We start from the raw sequence: 21,036 nt of genomic DNA on the forward strand, positions 1-21,036 counted from the left end.
CTGATATACTCGAACTCTCCAGAATCTAGTGAAGATTGGTGGTTTTGCGTGTTTTTCTAAATAATAATTTATGAACGTAAGTCACAAAAAATTATATACAGTCAAAATCTGTTATAACGACATCGAAGGGACTGCGCATATTCAGTCGTAAAAACCGATAGTCGTAACAACCGGTGATGTTTAATGTGTATCGTGCAAGTACAAATAAATCGATAGGGAATTATTGGAAAAATATATTTACATAATACGCGATTTTTCTTCAATATTAATTAGTTTTCTTTTTCTTTGCGACATTTTGAAAGTTTCACGAATAACTCCACAAAGTTTTGGTGTGTCTTGTGTATAGATAAGTAACAAACTAACTGAAGAGATATGAAGAAGCGGGCCTTGACTCTACCGCATGCACGTGTGTTGTTTTTAAGAATTAGAAGACTAAATCCTATTGTTTTCTTTTCTGATTTTAATAGCCATGACAAATGTGGATACCTATTCAAATTGTTTACAATACAGCTTAGCCGGTCGTTCTAACAGATCTAATTCTCCGAAATATTAGTTAAATGTGGTCGTTTTATGAGGTATGTCGTTATTACCAATGTCGTAGAAAGCAATATTTTTAATAAGGCGATCATATGGCATTCAGCCGGGACCTTTGTTCTTGGTTATTATAACCGGCATGTTGTATTAAACGATGTCGCAGTAAACGGTTTTGACTGTATTATTATACATTCAAATAAACATCCTTGTTTCTGGGCATGATTCAACATATTCAACTGGAAGTAAGGGCGACCCTGAATCGTAAGTTTACAGAAGGTAATTCATTTACACTACTGATGTTTTCATTGACGGCCTAAAATATATTTTATATTTGCCTTGTTACTCAGCAGCACGTTAAGGTCTTGACTGCATGAAAACTCTTATAAATCGATAAAACAATTTCGATATTGAAAAATAAACGATAGATGTTAAAGCATAATAGTTTTTTATCGCAGTAGAGAAATAAGATGGAGTAAAAAAAAATGCGAGTCTGATTTATTAATACACTAGCGGACCCGGCAGACTTCGTAGTGCTTCAATCGATAAATAAAAGACCTAAACTTTTGTATAAAAAAAAAAAAAAAAAAAAGGAATCCGTCCGACGGGGGGACACATCAAATGAAAAACAAAATTGTTATTTTTATTTAATTCTGAGCATTTTCATATTTACTTACCTTTTAAACCTTCTCTGGACTTCCACAAATAATTCAAGACCAAAATTAGCCAAATCGGTCCCGCCGTCCTCGAGTTTTAGCGAGACTAACGAACAGCAATTCATTTATATACATATATATATATATAGTTTATATATAGTTTATAATGAATGTATGTATTTTATAAAATATGTACCTAGTGTGATTGCGAAAAAGTACTTGCCATAAAATTTTGTCACGCAGTATTTTCCCCTACCCGACGATGTTTGTTAGATGCCAATTTCATCGGGTCTATGGGTTTCTCCATTTGCGATATATTGCACGACCGCAGATTTATGTATTGAATTATTCGTCCTTCAGCTACGAAAGTGGAAGCATTTAACAAGATTAGATATACTTTAGGACATTTTAAGACAACGAAAACACTTTTTTACATCAGTGCATACAATTCGTTTACACAAAAACTGCAGTGTACATAAAAAATATGCAACAACAGAAATTAAAGTTATTTATTGCTTTGATGGGTGGACGAGATCACAGCCCACCCGGTGTTAAGTGGTTATTCGAGCCCATAGACATCTACAATGTAAATGCGCCACCCACCTTGAGATATAAGTTCTAAGGTCTCAAGTATAGATACAACGGCTGCCCCACCCTTCAAAACAAAACGCATTACTGCTTCACGGCAGAAATAAGCAGGGTGCTGGTACCTACCCGCGCGGACTCACAAGAGGTCCTACCACCAGTAATAGCAAAACCAGTAAAAGGAGCATTGGGTTTTTCATATTGTCTCTTTTTTTTATCTAAACAAATACACGTTTTCTAAATTTATTTCGCCTCAGTAGAAAACGTAAATGGAATTAAGGTTGGACCGAGCGAGTCACCATCGCTGGTGAGCAAATCTAATATCTGAAATTGAGTTGACAATTTATTCACTTTGACCTCGTCTTACCTCGACTTTACTGCATACGAATTGAGGTAAACACTATCGACTCCCAGTTTCAGATTGACTTCAACATGCTTTTATTCAGAAAAAGAACACTTTCTATCACGAAAAATGTTTGAACGTTATTCATTTACAAACTGACATCATTTTATGTTTTACTAGCGGCCCGCTCTCGCTACGCTTCGGAAACTGTAATTTATTATTGACTTCTCCACTATTTAATGGATGTTATTATACATATAAACCTTCCTCCTCAATCACTCTATCTATTAAAAAAAACCGCATCAAAATCCGTTGCGTAGTTTTAAAGATTTAAGCATACATAGGGATATAGGGACAGAGAAAGCGACTTTGTTTTACACTATGTAGTGATTTAGTACAAAACGTAGGAGATTTTTTGTAACTGCACTGCATAGGATTGTGTGAATGTGTACGTTACTCGTATATCCTACGTATCCTCTTTGAAGCGGTTCGAAGCTCTTACTACAAGAACAAAGGTTGAGTCAACAGCGTTCACTGATAACTGATTTACCATACAAATTTCAGTCACGTCACGTCACGTTGATTAAGAACACGTTCCGGTTATTTTATATAACGTTCATTTATTTGGTTTTTTTTTTTCAGAAAACAAATTACATATATTATTTGAAATGTTGTGAAAAATTTAACTATTTTGAATGATGCATCGAATACAGCGAGGTATTCCCGCAGAGGTATGAGTGAAAATAAAAAAGTGATAAAACTAGAACTCATTTTTTTTATATTAAAACTCGACCGTATTATAATCTTCACACAAGTTAATAAAACCAAACATGTGATTAAATTGAAATTAGAACGCAACACGAATTAACAAAAAAAAAAAAAAGTATTTATTGAACGGCTTTTAAAACAGCATTTTGCGTTTATGTTATCTTTGAGTTGGTTTATAGAAGAAATAAACATTATATTGAACGAGGAACAGATCTCGTGTTCTAAGTTTATGTTTATTTTTGCTGTTGTGTGTAACGACCTTTACGGTCTAAAAAACTAAATCGACTTATCTGTTTGAAAGCTCGGTAATTCCGGATTGATTTTATCTATCGTTCCTCGATTCTCACATTGGAACAGAAGACGCGTATAGTGGCGCTTTAAATTTATATCGGTTTTATTTCGACTGGAGATCGCTTTGGAAGTCGCCTTTTGTATTTGTGTATATAATATTTCTGTACATATTCTCTTATTCTCTGTATCTATAGCAGTCGCCTTTTGTATTTAGTATTTCTGTGCATATTCTCTTATTCTCTGTATCTATAGCAGTTTGTATGAAATATAGTAACGTGTATGACTTGAATGAAAAACAAATAAATTCACTACTTAAAACACGCCATCAGCGGTCTTGCCCCAACAACTGCGACATTGGGTTAATCAAGAAAAGAGCATATTCTTACCTGAAGGGTAGGCAACGCACTGGCGTCGCTGGTGACTGTGGGCGGCGGTGAATCACTTACCATCAGGTGACCCGTCTTGCTCGTTTGCCTCTTAGCTGTTATAAAACAAAAAAAAACTTTCATCGTTGTTATATATTAATTTGTTTCATTATTTGGTCGAGAATTGTACATTCCGAGTTTGGTTGTTTTGTAGCGAGTCACTTTTCCCGCAAACCACCGGCTTAAAATAAATTCGGAGCGTCGGTTTCCTTTGATATTACACGGACTAAATTCGATAAGAGCATCATAGAAAGTGGTTTACAATAATTTTGTATGCTTTATGTTCGGCATATCTGATTCGCACGCAGAACGGCTTACGTCATCGATTTACCTACGTTTATTTCCAGGATCACGTTCATCTCTAGGTTAAACTATTTCTGTTCTAGACGTATTTCAGTCTAGGCAAATTTTATGATTTATGAACTCGGTGTGTTCGATTTTCGGTTCTGATATAGAACTTGGTCTACAACACGCGTTGATTTTGTTAAAAAAAAGACAAAAGATGTTTGGAGGTATATATAACGACAGAGGGAAGATCTTCTACCGAGCGGGTGATATTGCTCGGTAGACCGACGCTCGGTAGCCTTGAGAGGCTATTCCAGCGTAACCTTAACTAGTAGGTGAGCTCACGGGGCTCAAACCTGACGACGTTGCTAACACGAACCCTAGCAAGAGTCGTGCTTCGCAGAATCTACCACCGGATCGGGAACGCGACCCACTGAGAAGATCCGGCGAGAAACTCAGTGGGCTGTGTCTGAGGGCTAATTTGCTTGTCGAGCCCTTCTTCGCAAGCGACGGGTTCAACGAGAACGGTGACCGTTGCTTGAAGTACCTAGAAGCCCCGTTAGTGGATCGGGAGGATCCGAAATGACGTGTTTTGGGCGACGTCGACTGCTTTCCATTCTTTCAGCAGGATCGGGAATGTAGTTACCGGCGGCCACGACGAGAGGGTTCTCGTGTCGTGCCGCTTTATCGAAGTGGCCAAATGTTGTTGTTCGGAACTTGTATATATGCAAACTTATCTTGAAAATGTCGTAAGCGAGATTCAGCATCTGTCAAATATTTTGTGTTCTGTGATGGCTACCGCCAAAGATATATTCAATTAAAGACTTAAAGTTCCACATCGGGCAGATCTCAATATAGAAAGTTAGTTGAATGAGATGTATTTGGTACGCTCATATCCAGAATCGGCCTTCGTGCGGAGTTTATCTTAATACTGCCAACTTTGTATTTTCTTACGTATTTTATTAGAACTAGAAGTAATATGATTATAGAAGAAAAAAAACCCATAAACTCATGTAATATACGTCGCTGTCATGGAACGCAGAATCCCAAAGTTAAGTAAATTCTAGTTGTAACAGTTTTTTATTTCCACTCATATCTCTGCGGGGATTCCCGCTGTATTCGTTATATGATTCGAAATAGTTACATTCTTCACATCATTTAAAATATTTAAAAAAAACACGTTATGTACTTTACATACTTAGCATCATATACTGTAGAAACTGATCGCGCGTGTTTAAATTAAATAATCTTAATATGATTGGTTAGAAATGTTAGTGTTCAGATTAATAGTCGTGTCTCTATATAAATGTGTACCTAGTTTGATTGATTTTATCCATTACCACGCGTTACGTAAGCTACGTGAACATGCGGCGTAGTAGACGGAAACTATCAGTGTCTCTACTTTGATCCTGCCTATAGATTAACCCCTTACTTGATCTTACAGAGCTTATCTATAAATAAATTACAAACAATGAAGGTGTTAATGGTTTTATCAGGTATGTAAAATAATTAATAGCGGTGGGCCAGTGTGCGAGAAGCGTTAGGTAACCAGGGAAGAGCGAGAAGGCAGACGGCGCGCGCCGTCTCCCTGCTATTGATCGAGGGGATGACGCCCGGGGTGACCCAAATAGAGCCTCCGCGCACCCTCCACCCTTAAACCGAACACCCCTTCGCCGACACCCCGCCCGCCGACCGCTCCACGACGAATTTTCATATCAGCGAGTCCTCGAGGCGCAGGAATGGAGATGCCCGCTGCCCCATCGCTCATGCTAATAATATAATACCTTTACATAATACATCGCGAATATCCACAATGAACGAGCTTCATTTAAAATATGGGATGCCTGTATCTTAAATTTTAGCTTAACCTTGCCACGCTTTTCTGTGGCTTTATCTAATATACTAAAAAAATATGTTATTATTTTGAATCGGTTTTCATTCATTATTTCCCGGGTTTTATTTTCTTGCGCGAGACTAAATATTTTGTATTATAATGTAATGAATGCTGTGCAAGAACATGAAACATGTTCACGCACGTTAAACATTATAAATAATGATTATATTATGTTGGTAATGGCTATTGTCTGAATGAATAGCTATTATTATGAACAATGAGTGGAAAAGCGTATTGTTTAAAGGCTCCAGCCCGGAAGCTCCAGTAAAACGAAAAATAAGCAACGGAGCTCGCGGCCCACCCTCAAATTGAAAAGTGCAACTTTGTGTTTTATTATGCCGTCGAGATAACGTGGAGATTGCGAATAAAACATAGTTCTAAGACTATACGACTACATACGTACATCGCACCGCACTAACAAAGTGTATGAGTATATTCCCAATGTGAACGGACTCCTGCACAATGTAATTGAAAGATAAACGCCCGATATGTTCACGGACGTTTTAAAATATAACTTTTTTTTTTTTACTATCCATAAAAACATGAAAGCGAACGTTTCGTAACTACGTGGAAACTTCTGAGATCAATCCGGAGAGCGAATAATGTGAACGGTATTTGCCGACGTGCAATTAAACAGCGGCAAACGTCAAGTACCGGAAATTAATATCTGACAGGTGGGGCTCGTAGCGCCCGGAAACGTGTTCGCCACCGTAGCCACTTAGCGCTACGAAATAGCAGATAACTGTTGAGCTCTATTTAAGTACTACGTTTTGAGCGTGGAACTTACCAGAAGGTTCTATAGGGCAAATCTTTGAAATTTCAATATAGTAATTGGTTACGAAAAAATAAAATAGTAGTTTCGTATTTATGCAATATGTGCTAATTAATGCAAAGATAGGTCGTGCCATATTGAATTTTAATTAAATACTTTTAAGGCTTAATCTTGCGTTTGTTATATTCGAATTCATCGACAGTGGTGTATATTGTTTCAACTACCGTCTTAATTTTAAAATTATTTACTGACGTGCGTTTCTTGATACATAAAGAACTAAGACTGTTTTGAGGTCTAACAACTTTATGTGAATTGCTTACTTAAATTTGCTAGGAAAACATAACCAAGAAAAATATTCTAATAACAAAAAAGAGATTACGCCGTTAAGGCAAGTGCTCTGAGCAATTAATTGTTTGAGATGATACCATCATCTCGTTTTTACTATCGCACCGCCCGCAATCGGAGTAGAATTCATCCATATTACCTAGAGCCACTGCGTTCATCCACAGTACGTTTCCAGAGATCTTTTTTGCCACGTACCATCCGGCTTTGAAATGAGCTCCCCTCCACGGTGTTTCCCGAGCGCTATGATATGTCCTTCGTCAAACGAGGCTTGTGGATAGTTCTTAACCACTCACCATCAGGTGGGCCATATGCTCGCCTGCCTATACGTCGATAAAAAAAGATAGTTTGAATTATGTCCATAACTCGCGAAAAACCATGACAAACTACATCTATGTATCAGCCCACAGACGTCCACAGCTGGACACAGGTCTCTCCCAAGCCTCGGCAAAATACTCCATGATATGTTATTATTCTGTTTAATTGCAATCCATCAGTCAACTGTTAAAACAACACATTTTTTATGTTTAAAAGTATAATGTACTATTATAGATATTTACTCATCGTGAATATCTCCCCTTGTTCCGGTCTTGAGTACCGCTGATCGGGTACGCCCGTACTCCTACCGCCATTCTTCCTGCCTACCACGAAACAATCTAATGTTATGGCTGGAAAATCATTTATCAAATGTAATAGTAACTTCAATACGTTTCGAAGTAGACGCCGCGATTCACGTACCAAAGTAAATATCTACGAAGAAGAAGACAGCAGTTTACTATCGATCAGCTATTTAAATATAGCTGACCGTTATCGCTACAAATATTTTATATTTCGGGTTTTCTTTGAAGTCAGCGTAACCAACGGCTCATGGGCGGAAAATGTGTTTCAAGGGCATTTTACTCGTCGCTAAGGGGCATTTCCTTCTGAGGATAAACAATTTAATGGCTATTTTATGTTTCAAGCAGTAGTTACTTTATAGTTATAATACAATAGCGGTTGAAGTATTCTGTATGTTATATCTTTAAGCTTCGCCATTAAAAGTTTTAAGTGTATTGAAACGCTCTTTCTTTAGAACGTCTAAAAATGTCTTTAAATTACTTCCGTTTTCTCTACCGCAATAAAATAGATTCCAATATATTTGTGTCGCAAAACCGTCTGGTCATCTTAAAGAATATCTTCATAAAGAATCTTTTAATTCTAGTCATCTAACAAATTATAAAGCTTATTATTTCATTAATCTACGGGGTTTGTAAATTACGATATATTTCATAAATTGGCGTTGGCCACCATATTGTCGTTCTTGTAAAATGAGCATGCATCAACGGGACGACAGTCGATTCGAAAGGGGCTGTCAACGTACCGGTTGTGGAAGTTTACGAGCGGGGAGGGCGCGGCGGTGGTGGCTCGGGAACCGTGCGCAGCGGGTTGCGCGCGACGCCAGCAGTGGCGGCGCTGGCGTCGTGACGCAGTATGACGTCAGTGCGCTGTTGGCTCGATACGCGCGGACCCCACCGTCAGTCGCCGCCCGAAGCAGGCCGTCGAAAGTCGCGCCTTCGCCATCCGCGCACTCTCTTCTTATACCGGGTTTTAGTTTAGCACCAAGATGACATAGTCCCAGTGCGGTGCGATCAGTCAACTTGAAACGCACACATTTTAAGTTTTCCATTCGGGCGGGGGAGCCGTAAAGGTCCGGTTGTTGCAGAACTAGAGCAGTCCCACCCTGCACCGTTGAGGGATACAGACGAGACCGAGAGGCGGCTTGTTCCTTTTATCCGCCTGTACATAGAGACTTACGAAAATGGGCGAGGTGAGTGAGGTGCTTCAAGTAGTGCTTCTTTTAGTTTTACTATAGCCAACCCGTCTCTACGAAGCCAGTGCTTTCGTGAAGGTGAAGTGCATGTGGCAAACTGTAAGTACAGAAGAAGCTAGTGCTTTATCTGTTCGCCCCTTAAAATCCCTTCCGCGTGAGTGAAATTTTCGCATTTCCTGAATTACCTTCACAATTATTTCTCCTTTGAAATTTTTCATTTGCACAGTCTGCCTTTGTTCTCTGCTATGTAAGAAATTTTCGTTAACGCATGTGAATAGACTGAACTTCATCTTCGTTGGCGATTTCACTTGGTATTTAAATAGCAAATAGAGTTCTGAACTTCCGTAACGTCAATTAAAATTACGTAAATTAACATTACATTTCATTATATTATAAAAAAGGCTGCATTATACCATCGTTCACATACAAAGGATGTATAGAATTTTCTAAAAAGCTACAGAGGAAGCGATCGTGAGTCGGCGCCAGCGGGGTTGCGTAACTCCTCGGTATCGATCCATGCGAAGAGCAGGACACGGTAGTCTCACATTGCTTCATACAATGTTACCACTTCCTAGATATGGCTGCAGGGATTTTAATTCAAAATGGCGAGTCTGACTACTGTCTAATTAAATTTCATTTTAAGATTTCAAAATTTAAGATTTCGGATATATTCTCAATTGGAGTTACTTGTATATATATTTCTTAAAAATGATGCGAGGTCTTCTTCTTGGACTCGTTTAGTTTAGTATAGATTTATTTTAGAGTAACGCAAAACAACCCTTCAATTTAAATACATATCACAAAGATGTTTTAGTTAAAGAGGCTGAAATAACTAAAATAAAAACTGAAGCGTTATCACATACGTATAACTAAAAATACGAAGTATACTTTACCTTCAAATTATTTTTGAAGTCATTATTTTAGTGACATAATATTTAAAGGTGAAAAGGCCTCTAGGTGTTCTGAAGGAAGTGACTGTCGGGTCATCACGGGAGCTCGGCCGTGCTTTGGAGTGACTATAAGAGCACCGAAGGTTTATTAGAAAATTGCCTTGTCATTATGTCATTTAAATCGCATAGAGTAACGTCGTTCTATTGGTGTATTTCCTTTATCCTTTCTGACGACAGCACGGATCAATTATGAGACTACTACATCTTGATGATGAGAATTCAATTTTTTTTTAAGAATACACGTGAAAGCCACCTTTTGAATTTGGAGCAGAATTTTTGATGCTGTCTTAGTAAATTTCCCAAAACTACGTCTAACTTTTCGGTCTTGAGATAACTCACAATATTGGCAAAGTCAATGATCATTGCCAATTAATTAACCAAAGTTAAATAGTAAACTGTAAAACAAATGATTAAACTGTATTAAATTGTTATCAATAATTCAGACTTGCAAAAACACGAACGTTTCTCGAATGAAAACTCGCAAGATTCTCACCAAAAGCATTTTAAATAAAACGTTAGTAGTGACGTACTCCAATAACATCGATAATGCGCATTGCTGAAAGATTTGCGCCAACATTTACGTTTGATAAATATCTTTGAAATGTAACATGTTAACGCCACGCAGAAATTATGCTGTATTTTTGAATGATCGAAATTACAAGTGTAAATGTTGTGTGTGGTTAATAATAGTGTTTTGCCGGTGCCAATTAACCGCGTGTTGTCTGAGAGCGGCACGTGTCGTGGCAATACTACAGAAATAATTGTCTTATTCACAGTCTGCTGATAGTAACCACTAATTTCAGGTTCTAAGCAGATATTATGCGCTCGTAACAATGAATCACGTTGCAGTACTATTCGAACTATATAGTAAATCTATTGAAATAAAATTTAATCTAAGCTCATTTACGAATATATGCAGTAAATTTGACGTGTCCTTTTGACACGTAGCGCAAATGAGCCTATTAAAATTCAGGCACCCCATGGAAAAGTTACCGTAACCTTGAATTTTATGGCCCAATTGCCCGTTCCCCTTCGCGACTGTGGCGTTTTATTCCCTCTTAAACTGGTTTCGATTTTCTATCGGATATTCCGGTTTTAACCTTTTTAGAGTTTATAAATGAGGTTTGGCCCGGGGGTGGCAACCTTGTCTTTTAGCTATTTATGTCGAGGGTAGCGAGGGGGTCGGTCCTCATTGCGCATGCCCGCTGCGCGCGCCTCTTATGTAATGGGGCAACAATGCTGCCATCGACAATTACCGCATGCCTACTATTCGATATGAATCGTAACTTCCGGATTCATTTTTGAGAATAACTGTTGTCAGTTTGATAATATTGCAAATTATTTATAGCCATTTTTTTCAATTTCGAGACGCTTTTCAATAGTTAAGTTTGAGCAGGGTATAATTTCAGCGTTTACCTGTTTTCAACTGAATATATGTGTACCTACCCGCACTAACCTTCACGAGTATTCAGGGCGCGGTTTAATGATGCTTGCTATGAAAACGTTCATCAATTATCGACGGCGACGGCTGCCTTGTTTACTGTGAACGCTTTTAGAACTCTGCGACGATATATTCCCCTCATGCAAATTCTGCATACGGATACCTTCGGCCGGCCTTTGTTACATTAAAACGAAATGGTAAATTTCCATACCGCTAATCGCAAATTGCAATGATTTAAAGTATCATTGGTCAAGATGTATGTATATATAAATTAGAAAACAGTTTTGCGCTGGTCAATGTATAAATTGCAATTGCTTGTATGTGTATATCAATGATGCGTGGCAGTGTGCTGTGTCCTTACAATAACTCTCAGGTTCGCAGGCGTAACTAGTTCAAACCAATTTAGCTCCGTTGAATAGAACCCTGTCATCTAGTGTACACGTTAGGCGAGGTTATAATCTAGAATGAAACTCACATTCAATGGTTTCACTATTGATGTTGCATAGTAAAATGCTTTATTAATTCACTACAGTTTCATTCGACTATCGAGAATTTATGTAGAGTGCATTAGATTGAATGCATTGCCTCGATCAAACATCTCATATTTTATAGTAATTTTAGTATTGAAATTATGTACGACTTTAAAACATTCGCATTCTTGAATCATTTGTAATTTCCACTAATATGCCAGTTTCCTTGCCGCTGTTTTATGTCGAGCTTCGATTTCGCATGACATTAGATTCTCTCTCTCGTTTTCAATGAATCCATTTTAAAATGACAAGCGACATCGTAGCTCGTGTCCATCCATCGCCACATTATTCATGACTGCATGGCCCCTACGGCCGCCTTGTAGAATGTATCTAGCCCCTAGTTATGTTTGCAGCATGGACGCACCGACTCGTACCGCGTCGCCACCATCGGCCCGATCGAGGATGATAATAGAACAGCTGACGGACAGTTCAAGGTTTTTATACAAATTATCACCATACATTTTCGTATTCTCTCCATATACAGACAGCATTTTGCTACATCTATCAAACATTCATTTATTGCATGCATGTTTTTAGATTGCGTAAGGCGGTAGTTCGCAAACGAAGGTAAACGGAGGAAACACTTTAAAATGATTATTCCTAATAAAAGTTATTTGTGTATTTTAGACGCGCAGAAAACCTCCCGCGAAAAAACGGAAACCAGGAGATTTAGAAGATCTCAAACAGGAGCTGGATATTGATTACCATAAAGTCACTCCTGAGGAACTCTACCAAAGATTTCAAACGCACCCGGAAAATGTAAGTTAAACTGATATAAAATCATAAGTATACTGGCGGTAGGACGTGTTGTGAGGTCGCACGGGCAGGCACCACCACCTGTGCCTAGTTCTGCAGTGAAGCAATAATTCATTTCGACTTGAAGAATGGGGCAGCTATCCTATAAAACTAAGACTTAGAACTCATGTCTCAATTTGAATGGCGGCATTTAGCAAATAGTAATGTAGCTTTCATGAATAAATTGAAATTTTTTGACGTTCCTTATTTCAGGGCCTTAGTCACGCAAAAGCGAAAGAGAACTTAGAAAGAGACGGCCCCAATGCTCTTACACCACCTAAACAAACACCCGAATGGGTGAAGTTTTGTAAAAATCTATTCGGCGGCTTTGCATTGTTACTCTGGATTGGTGCTATTCTATGCTTTATCGCCTACGGTATTCAGGTAAGTCAATGGTTCTGCATACAATGATTTAAGTTTTCCAGAACACCGAAATATATGTTATCGATCCAATTGTCCCGTAGGCTAGTACCGTAGAGGAGCCCGCTGATGACAATCTGTACCTGGGCATCGTGCTCGCGGCCGTCGTGATCGTTACTGGTATCTTCTCGTACTACCAAGAGAGCAAGTCGTCTAAAATCATGGAATCTTTCAAGAACATGGTCCCCCAATTCGCCACCGTCATCCGTGAAGGAGAGAAACTTACGCTCCGAGCCGAGGACCTGGTGCTTGGTGATATTGTCGAGGTATATAATACTCGAAGTAAATAATAAATCGAAACTATGTAATTATCACAGATTATTGAACATATAATTTTCAATGGTCTTTAGGTTAAATTCGGTGACCGGATTCCCGCCGACATCCGTATTATCGAAGCGCGAGGCTTTAAAGTCGACAACTCTAGCTTGACCGGCGAATCTGAACCCCAATCCCGAGGAGCCGAATTCACAAATGAGAACCCACTCGAGACCAAGAACTTGGCCTTCTTCTCGACCAACGCCGTTGAGGGTACCGCTAAAGGAATAGTCATCTGCTGTGGAGACAATACTGTAAGTAATTCAGAACTTTAAAAATTTGTTTGTCGTTCCTCCCGTGAATACTGCACTGTAATACTTTTTGTAGGTGATGGGCCGCATTGCTGGTCTCGCTTCCGGTCTGGACACTGGTGAAACTCCGATCGCTAAGGAGATCCATCACTTTATTCATCTTATCACCGGCGTGGCTGTCTTCCTCGGAGTGACTTTCTTCGTTATTGCTTTCATTCTCGGATACCACTGGCTCGACGCTGTCATCTTCCTCATCGGTATTATTGTGATGATTATTCGATCATGTATCAGTCTGCATGTATTTATGCGATTGAAACTTTTAACAATGTTTATTATGCACAGGTATCATCGTAGCTAACGTGCCTGAAGGGCTCTTGGCCACCGTGACTGTGTGCTTGACTCTCACTGCCAAACGAATGGCTTCCAAGAACTGCCTGGTCAAGAATCTCGAAGCCGTCGAAACTCTGGGTTCCACTTCCACGATTTGCTCCGACAAAACCGGAACCCTCACTCAGAACAGAATGACTGTTGCTCACATGTGGTTCGACAACCAGATCATTGAAGCTGATACAACTGAAGATCAATCCGGCGTACAGTACGGTAAGATGGTCTTTCATGTTTTATTTCAGACAATATTACGCATATACAGGTTTGGTCATATATATTTTTATTTATAGACCGCACTAGCCCTGGCTTCAAGGCTCTTGCCAAAATTGCTTCGCTCTGCAACCGAGCTGAGTTCAAGGGTGGTCAGGATGGTGTTCCGATTCTGAAGAAGGAAGTCGCCGGTGACGCCTCTGAAGCCGCTTTACTGAAATGCATGGAGCTGGCTCTCGGTGATGTCTTGTCGATCAGGAAGCGCAACAAGAAAGTCTGCGAAATTCCCTTCAACTCTACTAACAAGTACCAGGTATCGATCCACGAGAGCGACGACCCCAGCGACCCCCGCCACCTGCTGGTGATGAAGGGAGCACCCGAAAGAATCCTGGAACGTTGTAGCACTATCTTCATTGGCGGAAAGGAAAAGGTATTAGACGAGGAAATGAAGGAGGCGTTCAACAACGCTTACCTTGAACTCGGTGGTCTTGGCGAGCGTGTGCTCGGCTTCTGCGACCTTCAGCTGCCCTCCGACAAGTACCCCATCGGCTACAAGTTCAACACTGACGACCCTAACTTCCCCTTGGACAACTTGCGCTTTGTTGGTCTGATGAGCATGATTGATCCTCCCCGCGCTGCTGTACCAGATGCCGTGGCCAAGTGCCGCTCCGCCGGTATCAAGGTAATGTTACTATATTCAAAGAACAATACCGACCTTGGAGTGCAAAGTACTCAATTAATAAATTTTCAGGTTATCATGGTAACCGGAGACCACCCCATCACTGCCAAGGCTATTGCCAAATCTGTAGGTATAATTTCTGAAGGTAACGAGACCGTAGAGGACATTGCTGCGCGCTTGAATATCCCCGTTTCCGAGGTGAATCCCCGCGAAGCCAAAGCCGCTGTCGTCCACGGAACCGAGCTCCGCGAACTGAACTCCGACCAGCTCGATGAGATCCTCAAGTATGTTTGCGCTCTCGTGAAACTCAAATAAACAAGGGCCTGGATAAAGTGGTTTTAAATTAATTTTCGATCAGGTTCCACACCGAAATCGTGTTCGCCCGCACCTCCCCGCAACAGAAGTTGATCATCGTTGAGGGTTGCCAGCGTCTCGGCGCCATCGTGGCTGTGACCGGCGACGGTGTCAACGACTCGCCCGCCCTCAAGAAGGCCGACATCGGTGTCGCTATGGGTATCGCCGGCTCCGACGTTTCCAAGCAGGTAGGAAACATTTCAGACGAATTCAACCAAATCAAATGAAACTGCAGTATTTTGGCTTATTTTGACTGATTTTGGCAGATAGCTGTTCTTAAGTGGTTACTGGAGCCCATAGACATCTACAACGTAAATGCGCCACCCACCTTGAGATATAAGTTCTAAGGTCTCAGGTATAGTTACAACGGCTGCCCCATCCTTCAAGCCGAAACGCATTACTGCTTCACGGTAGAAATAGGCGGGGTGGTGGTACCTACACGTGCGGACTCACAAGACTTCCTACCACCAGTAACAGTAGGTAAAAAAAAGAATACCCCAGTTGGGGTATTCTCATTGTGGACAAGCTCATTGTTTGCTTTTCTGTTCTCCTGGAAAGAGTAATAGCTAGACCTGCTTTGTAACAGCAGCACGTGTAAGATGCGTATATAACTTGTAGGCCGCTGACATGATTCTACTCGACGACAACTTCGCGTCCATCGTGACCGGTGTCGAAGAAGGCCGACTGATCTTTGACAACTTGAAGAAGTCAATCGCCTACACCCTAACCTCGAACATTCCAGAAATCTCCCCCTTCCTTGCCTTCATCCTTTGCGACATTCCTCTGCCCCTGGGTACAGTAACCATCCTCTGCATCGATCTGGGAACGGACATGGTAAGTTCGGAGCATAAGTGCGATTCCTTAAATTATTAATCACATTGATTTGCGACCACGCTAGGTTCGTTTACGTATCTATCTATATATATATAAAAATGAATTGCTGTTGGTTAGTCTCGCTAAAATTCGAGAACGGCCGGACCGATTTGGTTAATTTTGGTCTTGAATTATTTGTGGAAGTCCAGAGAAGGTTTAAAAGGTAGATAAATATGAAAATACTCGGAATTAATTAAAAATAACAATTTTGTTTTTCCTTTGATGTGTCTTCGGTCGGACGGATTCCTTTTCTTTGTTTTAAGTTTATTTTATACAAAAGCTTAGGTCTTTTATTTATCGATTGAGGCACTAGGAAGTTTGCCGGGTCAGCTAGTTTTGAATAAATGGCAAGAATAACATGTGCCAGTTTTAAAGATAATAAAATTGACTAGAAACGAACAGCGTTCTTGTAAAGTGAATGGATTTTTATTTTAAATGTTTTTTAATGTCAATTAAAAAAGGCTTTAGCCAGATAATTAGTTGACGAGTTGACGCCCAAGTGGAAAACCTGGATCGAAGTAATGTTCTAATGTCAACCTGACAGCTTATGGAAACACGAATCGGGTTCGTACATGGAGTACTTACTTATTAAGACCGCATTAAATTAGGTAACATTAATATCGAAAGGAAAACGACTATGTATGCAGACAGACAAAAAAAAATTTTCCTGCCTATGCTGATAACTTTGAGAGGCTATTTCACCTTCGCCCTAACGTGTGTAGGTGAGCTCACGGGGCTCAAACCGGAGTGTTGCTAACACTGACCCCAGCAAGATAATCATAGAATCTACCACCGGATCGGAAACGCGACCCACTGAGAAGATCCGGCGAGAAACTCAGTGGGCTATTTTCCTTAAGTTGCAGCGTTAATTACGAATTATTTTTATTCTATTATATACTTAAATCAGTAACTGACAATAGGTACCGGCGATTGCTCTTGCATACGAAGCGGCTGAGGCAGACATTATGAAACGCCCACCTAGGAACCCGTTTTGCGACAAACTTGTCAATGAGAGGTCTTTATATTGTATTAAATGAGATGTGTTGCCATAAAAATTAACTGGTCGTCAGCTAATAACGCCGTTGTTGTTTCTATATATATATATCGTTAATATTCGATGTTTGTCCGTGTTTGTACCATATTTTAGTTTTATCTTAACGTACATTTCAGTTTGAATATTAAAATGCCTCGGTGCTCATGTTGTTGTGGTTAAACGTCGAGAAAAAATAGAATCAGTCGTGCATTATTCTAACATGTTTTAAAACTAACCAAGAGGTTTTTTTATTTCTGTACTGTGTCACTAATGAACTGATATATTTTTTGGCCCGATCGTCTAACAAGGAATCTATAGGATGAATGTGTTTTGTTTGTTATAATGTTTATTGATTTCGTTGAAATCGACAAGCCGACAGAGGCGCTTGGTAGCGGTTTACCGAAACGCGAATAGTTCTTCTAGTTACGACAGACACAACACAACGATTATAAAATCACATTCAGTACCACGTCACGCATCATCATCATGGTTTCGTTTAGTTTCAAAATTATTATTATCTTCGCGATTTAAGAATCGATTTCCCGTTCATTGTGATTCCGAATCCGAGAGCGGGCCACTAACGAGATCATCTCATTGTCTTCGATTATGTTTGTTTTTAATTTTAGTTTTGTTTGTTAATAGTTTTAAGCGTCAAGTGGATGCAAGCATACGCTACTGTGCTACCCGTGATGCAAAGCTGGATATTGGTTTTGACGTGACAGCGTCTTATAATTCGATGGAGCCGGCTGCACGCACGAAAAAACATGACTCATAACTGGCGTTACCTCGCTCTGAGGCGTTCCATTTAAGCCTTGAAGTGCAAGCGAGAGCGCGCAACGAGCGACAAAGAGGCACAATCGGCCTCCGCGTTCGGCAGCGTTCGACATCTGTCTCTCTCCTACTTGAGTGAGCGATGCATCCGCGTGGACAGCTGCTATACAATAATACATTTACATGATTTCGTCAAGTATGAAGTTCAGTGAAAAGTGAATGTGGTGTCAATTGTTTATAGCAACGATAATTGCGATAATTGAGAAATGAAACCATTCCATCAGTATTTTCTTATGACGTTGTCACGTTCAACTATCGTCAGTAAACCGACTTTACAGACAACCGCTTTTTTTTTAAGGTCGCGGTAGCTCGGTGGCGTCTGATTGTATACTTCTTGTTTGTGTTCTTACGTTCGATGTTGTATTTGTAACACACGTGACAATAATGCACCACGCTTTGGTTGGAGCGAGAGCTCCGGGCGCGGCCGCGTGCGCTCACATCGCTAGTCTGTGTAGGTGCCCGCCATTTCCCTGGCTTACGAGGATGCTGAATCCGACATAATGAAGCGACAGCCGCGTAACCCTTTCACTGATAAACTCGTTAACGAGAGGTAAAAACACGACGAGTGCTCCACGACTCGTTCATATTATATTATTGCTTGCTAACCACTTTGATTGTCTTCAATATTGAGCTTTGGTCTGTTGCCTGTTGTGTGTGAATGGTGTCCCGTATGTACACCACTCGTTGACTCCGTGTGTGGATATTGAAGGCGACGATCGCACCGCTCCTAACTTTCTGCCTTAACATTTTTTTTTCTAACTAAACAATCTTCTTCCGTATTTGTAGCTTGGTGTTGCCATGGAACAATGCTTTTCTCGAACTACCCTTTGCGAAAAAAGGCATCGTTTCATCTGTTTGTTGGTTTTGGTATTTTCTCTGTGGTATGTGTCTGTGGTTGTGCTAGGGTAAGTATTCGGTGTCTTTCTGTCTCTGTCGTTATAAGTGTCGTGCATGTGTTAATATTTTTTATTTATTAAATATATGTTATTTATTAATTCAATTATATATTTTGACTTATATTATGAGTATTTTGACTTATTATATTTTATTACCTCTCATAATCTCCATGCACACCATGACACACTTTCTTTTATGATGAGCATATCTGTCATTTATATTATTCACGAAACGCTCTAGGCTTCATAACATCACATTTCTCATAACACGACTTGTAGGTCTGCCATTATACGAATATTTATTATACATATATAATAGTTTAGGAGTCGTTAACAATGTGCGACTTTTTCTTTAAGCAACTTCGTTTATTACGATGCAACGCTGTATAGGCTTGTTTAATTACCTAGCAATAGTTTAGGTAGACGAAATATTTCAAACAATGTATAAATACAACTTATAGGTTTTAAAGCTAATCGTGATTATTATTATTTTCTAGAAATATTTATGTGATAAGTATCTTTATAGGTTGTTGAAATTAAATTTGGAACAATCAGCTATAAGTGTTGTAGGAGTTTTAACAGTGAAACGTTATGTTTATAAGGGACGAAACGACACGGGCACTCGCCCCGGTCGTCAGCGATTTATGGTTTGTCCTTAATGCTTGGTGTTACCGAAGGTGCCTGCTATATCATTGGCGTACGAGGCGCCCGAGTCTGATATCATGAAGCGGCAGCCGCGGGACCCTTACCGCGACAACCTCGTCAACAGAAGGTTGGCCGCCGCACCAGCGTGTGGCCCGCTTACTAGTCGCTCAAATGGGTGTTAACACAATGATTAGCCCACTATCTCGTATAAACATTCATATAAATACGATTGGTGTGACAAGTAAATTAGAATGGTGCGGCTACTTGTGGTTCAACAGTACCCATTTGATAATGGATGTGGAAGAGTGATTATGTTTACTTATAAAACCACCCCCCCCTATCTTGATTTTGTTTCCGCCTAATGAAAATAACCTTTATTTCAATCAGTTATAGTTCAATATTCTGTACAGATACAACTAACACAATGTAAATACAAACTATATTATTATACATACGCCTAGTTTCCGTATCTTCATCACTTTGAATATTTTTATAAAGTTTTTTTTTTTCTGCTATAAATATTATAACTAGCGAATAATAGTTTTATAGAAATTAGACTCTTTAATCTTTTCTGTACAATCTTCACTCTTCCATGTTTGAAATTAATGATTAATTTATTTATAAAAAGACTTAGCGAGTCAACGCTGTGTTGCGAACAGTGCACGTTTAGTGAAAGATATTAGCGGACTGTTTTAAACTGTCATAGAGAGCGCACTAATGATTTAATTGTGTTTCAATTATCGTGTTAATCATCGTAGTGCATAGAGATTTAAAAAAAAAAAAATAGAAAAAAAAATTAGTAATTTTTAATCGAAAATTTCCAGTTTTATTTTATCTTCAAGGAATGACGTAGACAATATGAAGCCGCAGTTGTGATATTATTTTCGTATGTTTATTGAATAGCTGAAATATTATGACGTTTTGTTTTTTATCATAGTAGTGAAAGCACAAAGCTGAATGGCGGCAGCGTTTTCATATCACACGTAATACATTTTTAGGGCTATTTAAAACTATTTTATTTTGTTCTTTATTTAATTATTTACTTAACCCATCAAGTTCTTCATATCTTACGCTTTGACTTACTGCATTTGTATGGTTGTGCATGTAAATATGCGCTCGCTAAATAAGAAAACCGATCTTTATTTGTTTCATGTCTGAAAACTACTTCGAAGAGTAAATACTAATCGTAATAATCGTAACAGAAGATTAATAATAATTGATGATTTATAAATCGGCACAAAATACAGGAAATCACACAAATGAGAATTCGGTGGACGGTTTCATTAACTTGTTTTTTTAAAATTCAAATCAAAAGATACGAATTTCCGTAAAGATATGATGATAAAACGTTTTCTTAATAGTTTTCATGGCATTATTCCAAAGATATGACAAACTGGAACACAAAAAAATGTATCGTTTTGTTGCAAGCTTTTAACCTGTCAAAACCGAATTAAGAGTGATGATATAAAAAAAAATACCCAAAATTTTATGAAACCATTTTCAATAATTAGTTCTACTTTGTCATATTGAACTGCTTTGTAGTAGACAATCTTGCTACTGATTTCCAATTGACCCTTCGAAACGTTTGATGAATTGAAAACTCTCGTCTCAATTGACGTAGCACTAGTGAACTGCACAAGCTTTATGGCCACGCAGACTAAAAGCGTAGATTCCAAATTTCAGTATTTAAAAAAAAAACTTATCTTTTATCGTTCCAAATTTGA

The 21,036-nt window shown here is 39.2% G+C and overlaps 1 protein-coding gene across 10 annotated transcripts in view; it reads left to right on the forward strand.

Annotated features, from left to right (window-relative positions):
• LOC101743662 (sodium/potassium-transporting ATPase subunit alpha) overlaps positions 1–21,036 on the forward strand; it is a 46,276-nt gene that overhangs the window by 21,705 nt on the left and 3,535 nt on the right. The window contains exons 2-14 of one of the 10 annotated variants that reach the window (XM_021347071.3): positions 8,595–8,699; positions 11,977–12,057; positions 12,251–12,382; positions 12,632–12,802; positions 12,883–13,104; positions 13,189–13,407; positions 13,481–13,661; positions 13,747–14,004; positions 14,082–14,683; positions 14,753–14,964; positions 15,039–15,222; positions 15,653–15,868; positions 18,227–18,321. In XM_021347071.3, the coding sequence (XP_021202746.1) occupies positions 8,691–8,699; positions 11,977–12,057; positions 12,251–12,382; positions 12,632–12,802; positions 12,883–13,104; positions 13,189–13,407; positions 13,481–13,661; positions 13,747–14,004; positions 14,082–14,683; positions 14,753–14,964; positions 15,039–15,222; positions 15,653–15,868; positions 18,227–18,321 (2,582 nt within the window). In that variant the 5' untranslated portion in view covers positions 8,595–8,690. Of the gene's footprint in view, positions 1–8,324; positions 8,700–11,976; positions 12,058–12,250; positions 12,383–12,631; positions 12,803–12,882; positions 13,105–13,188; positions 13,408–13,480; positions 13,662–13,746; positions 14,005–14,081; positions 14,684–14,752; positions 14,965–15,038; positions 15,223–15,652; positions 15,869–16,827; positions 16,923–18,226; positions 18,322–19,344; positions 19,440–21,036 lie in introns of those variants that run through there. The other 9 variants (XM_004921774.5, XM_062676163.1, XM_012689265.4 and 6 more) reach the window with 9 other exon arrangements.

The sequence above is a fragment of the Bombyx mori genome, chromosome 25 (genome assembly GCF_030269925.1).
Source record: "Bombyx mori chromosome 25, ASM3026992v2".
NCBI classification, from domain to species: Eukaryota; Metazoa; Arthropoda; class Insecta; order Lepidoptera; family Bombycidae; genus Bombyx; species Bombyx mori.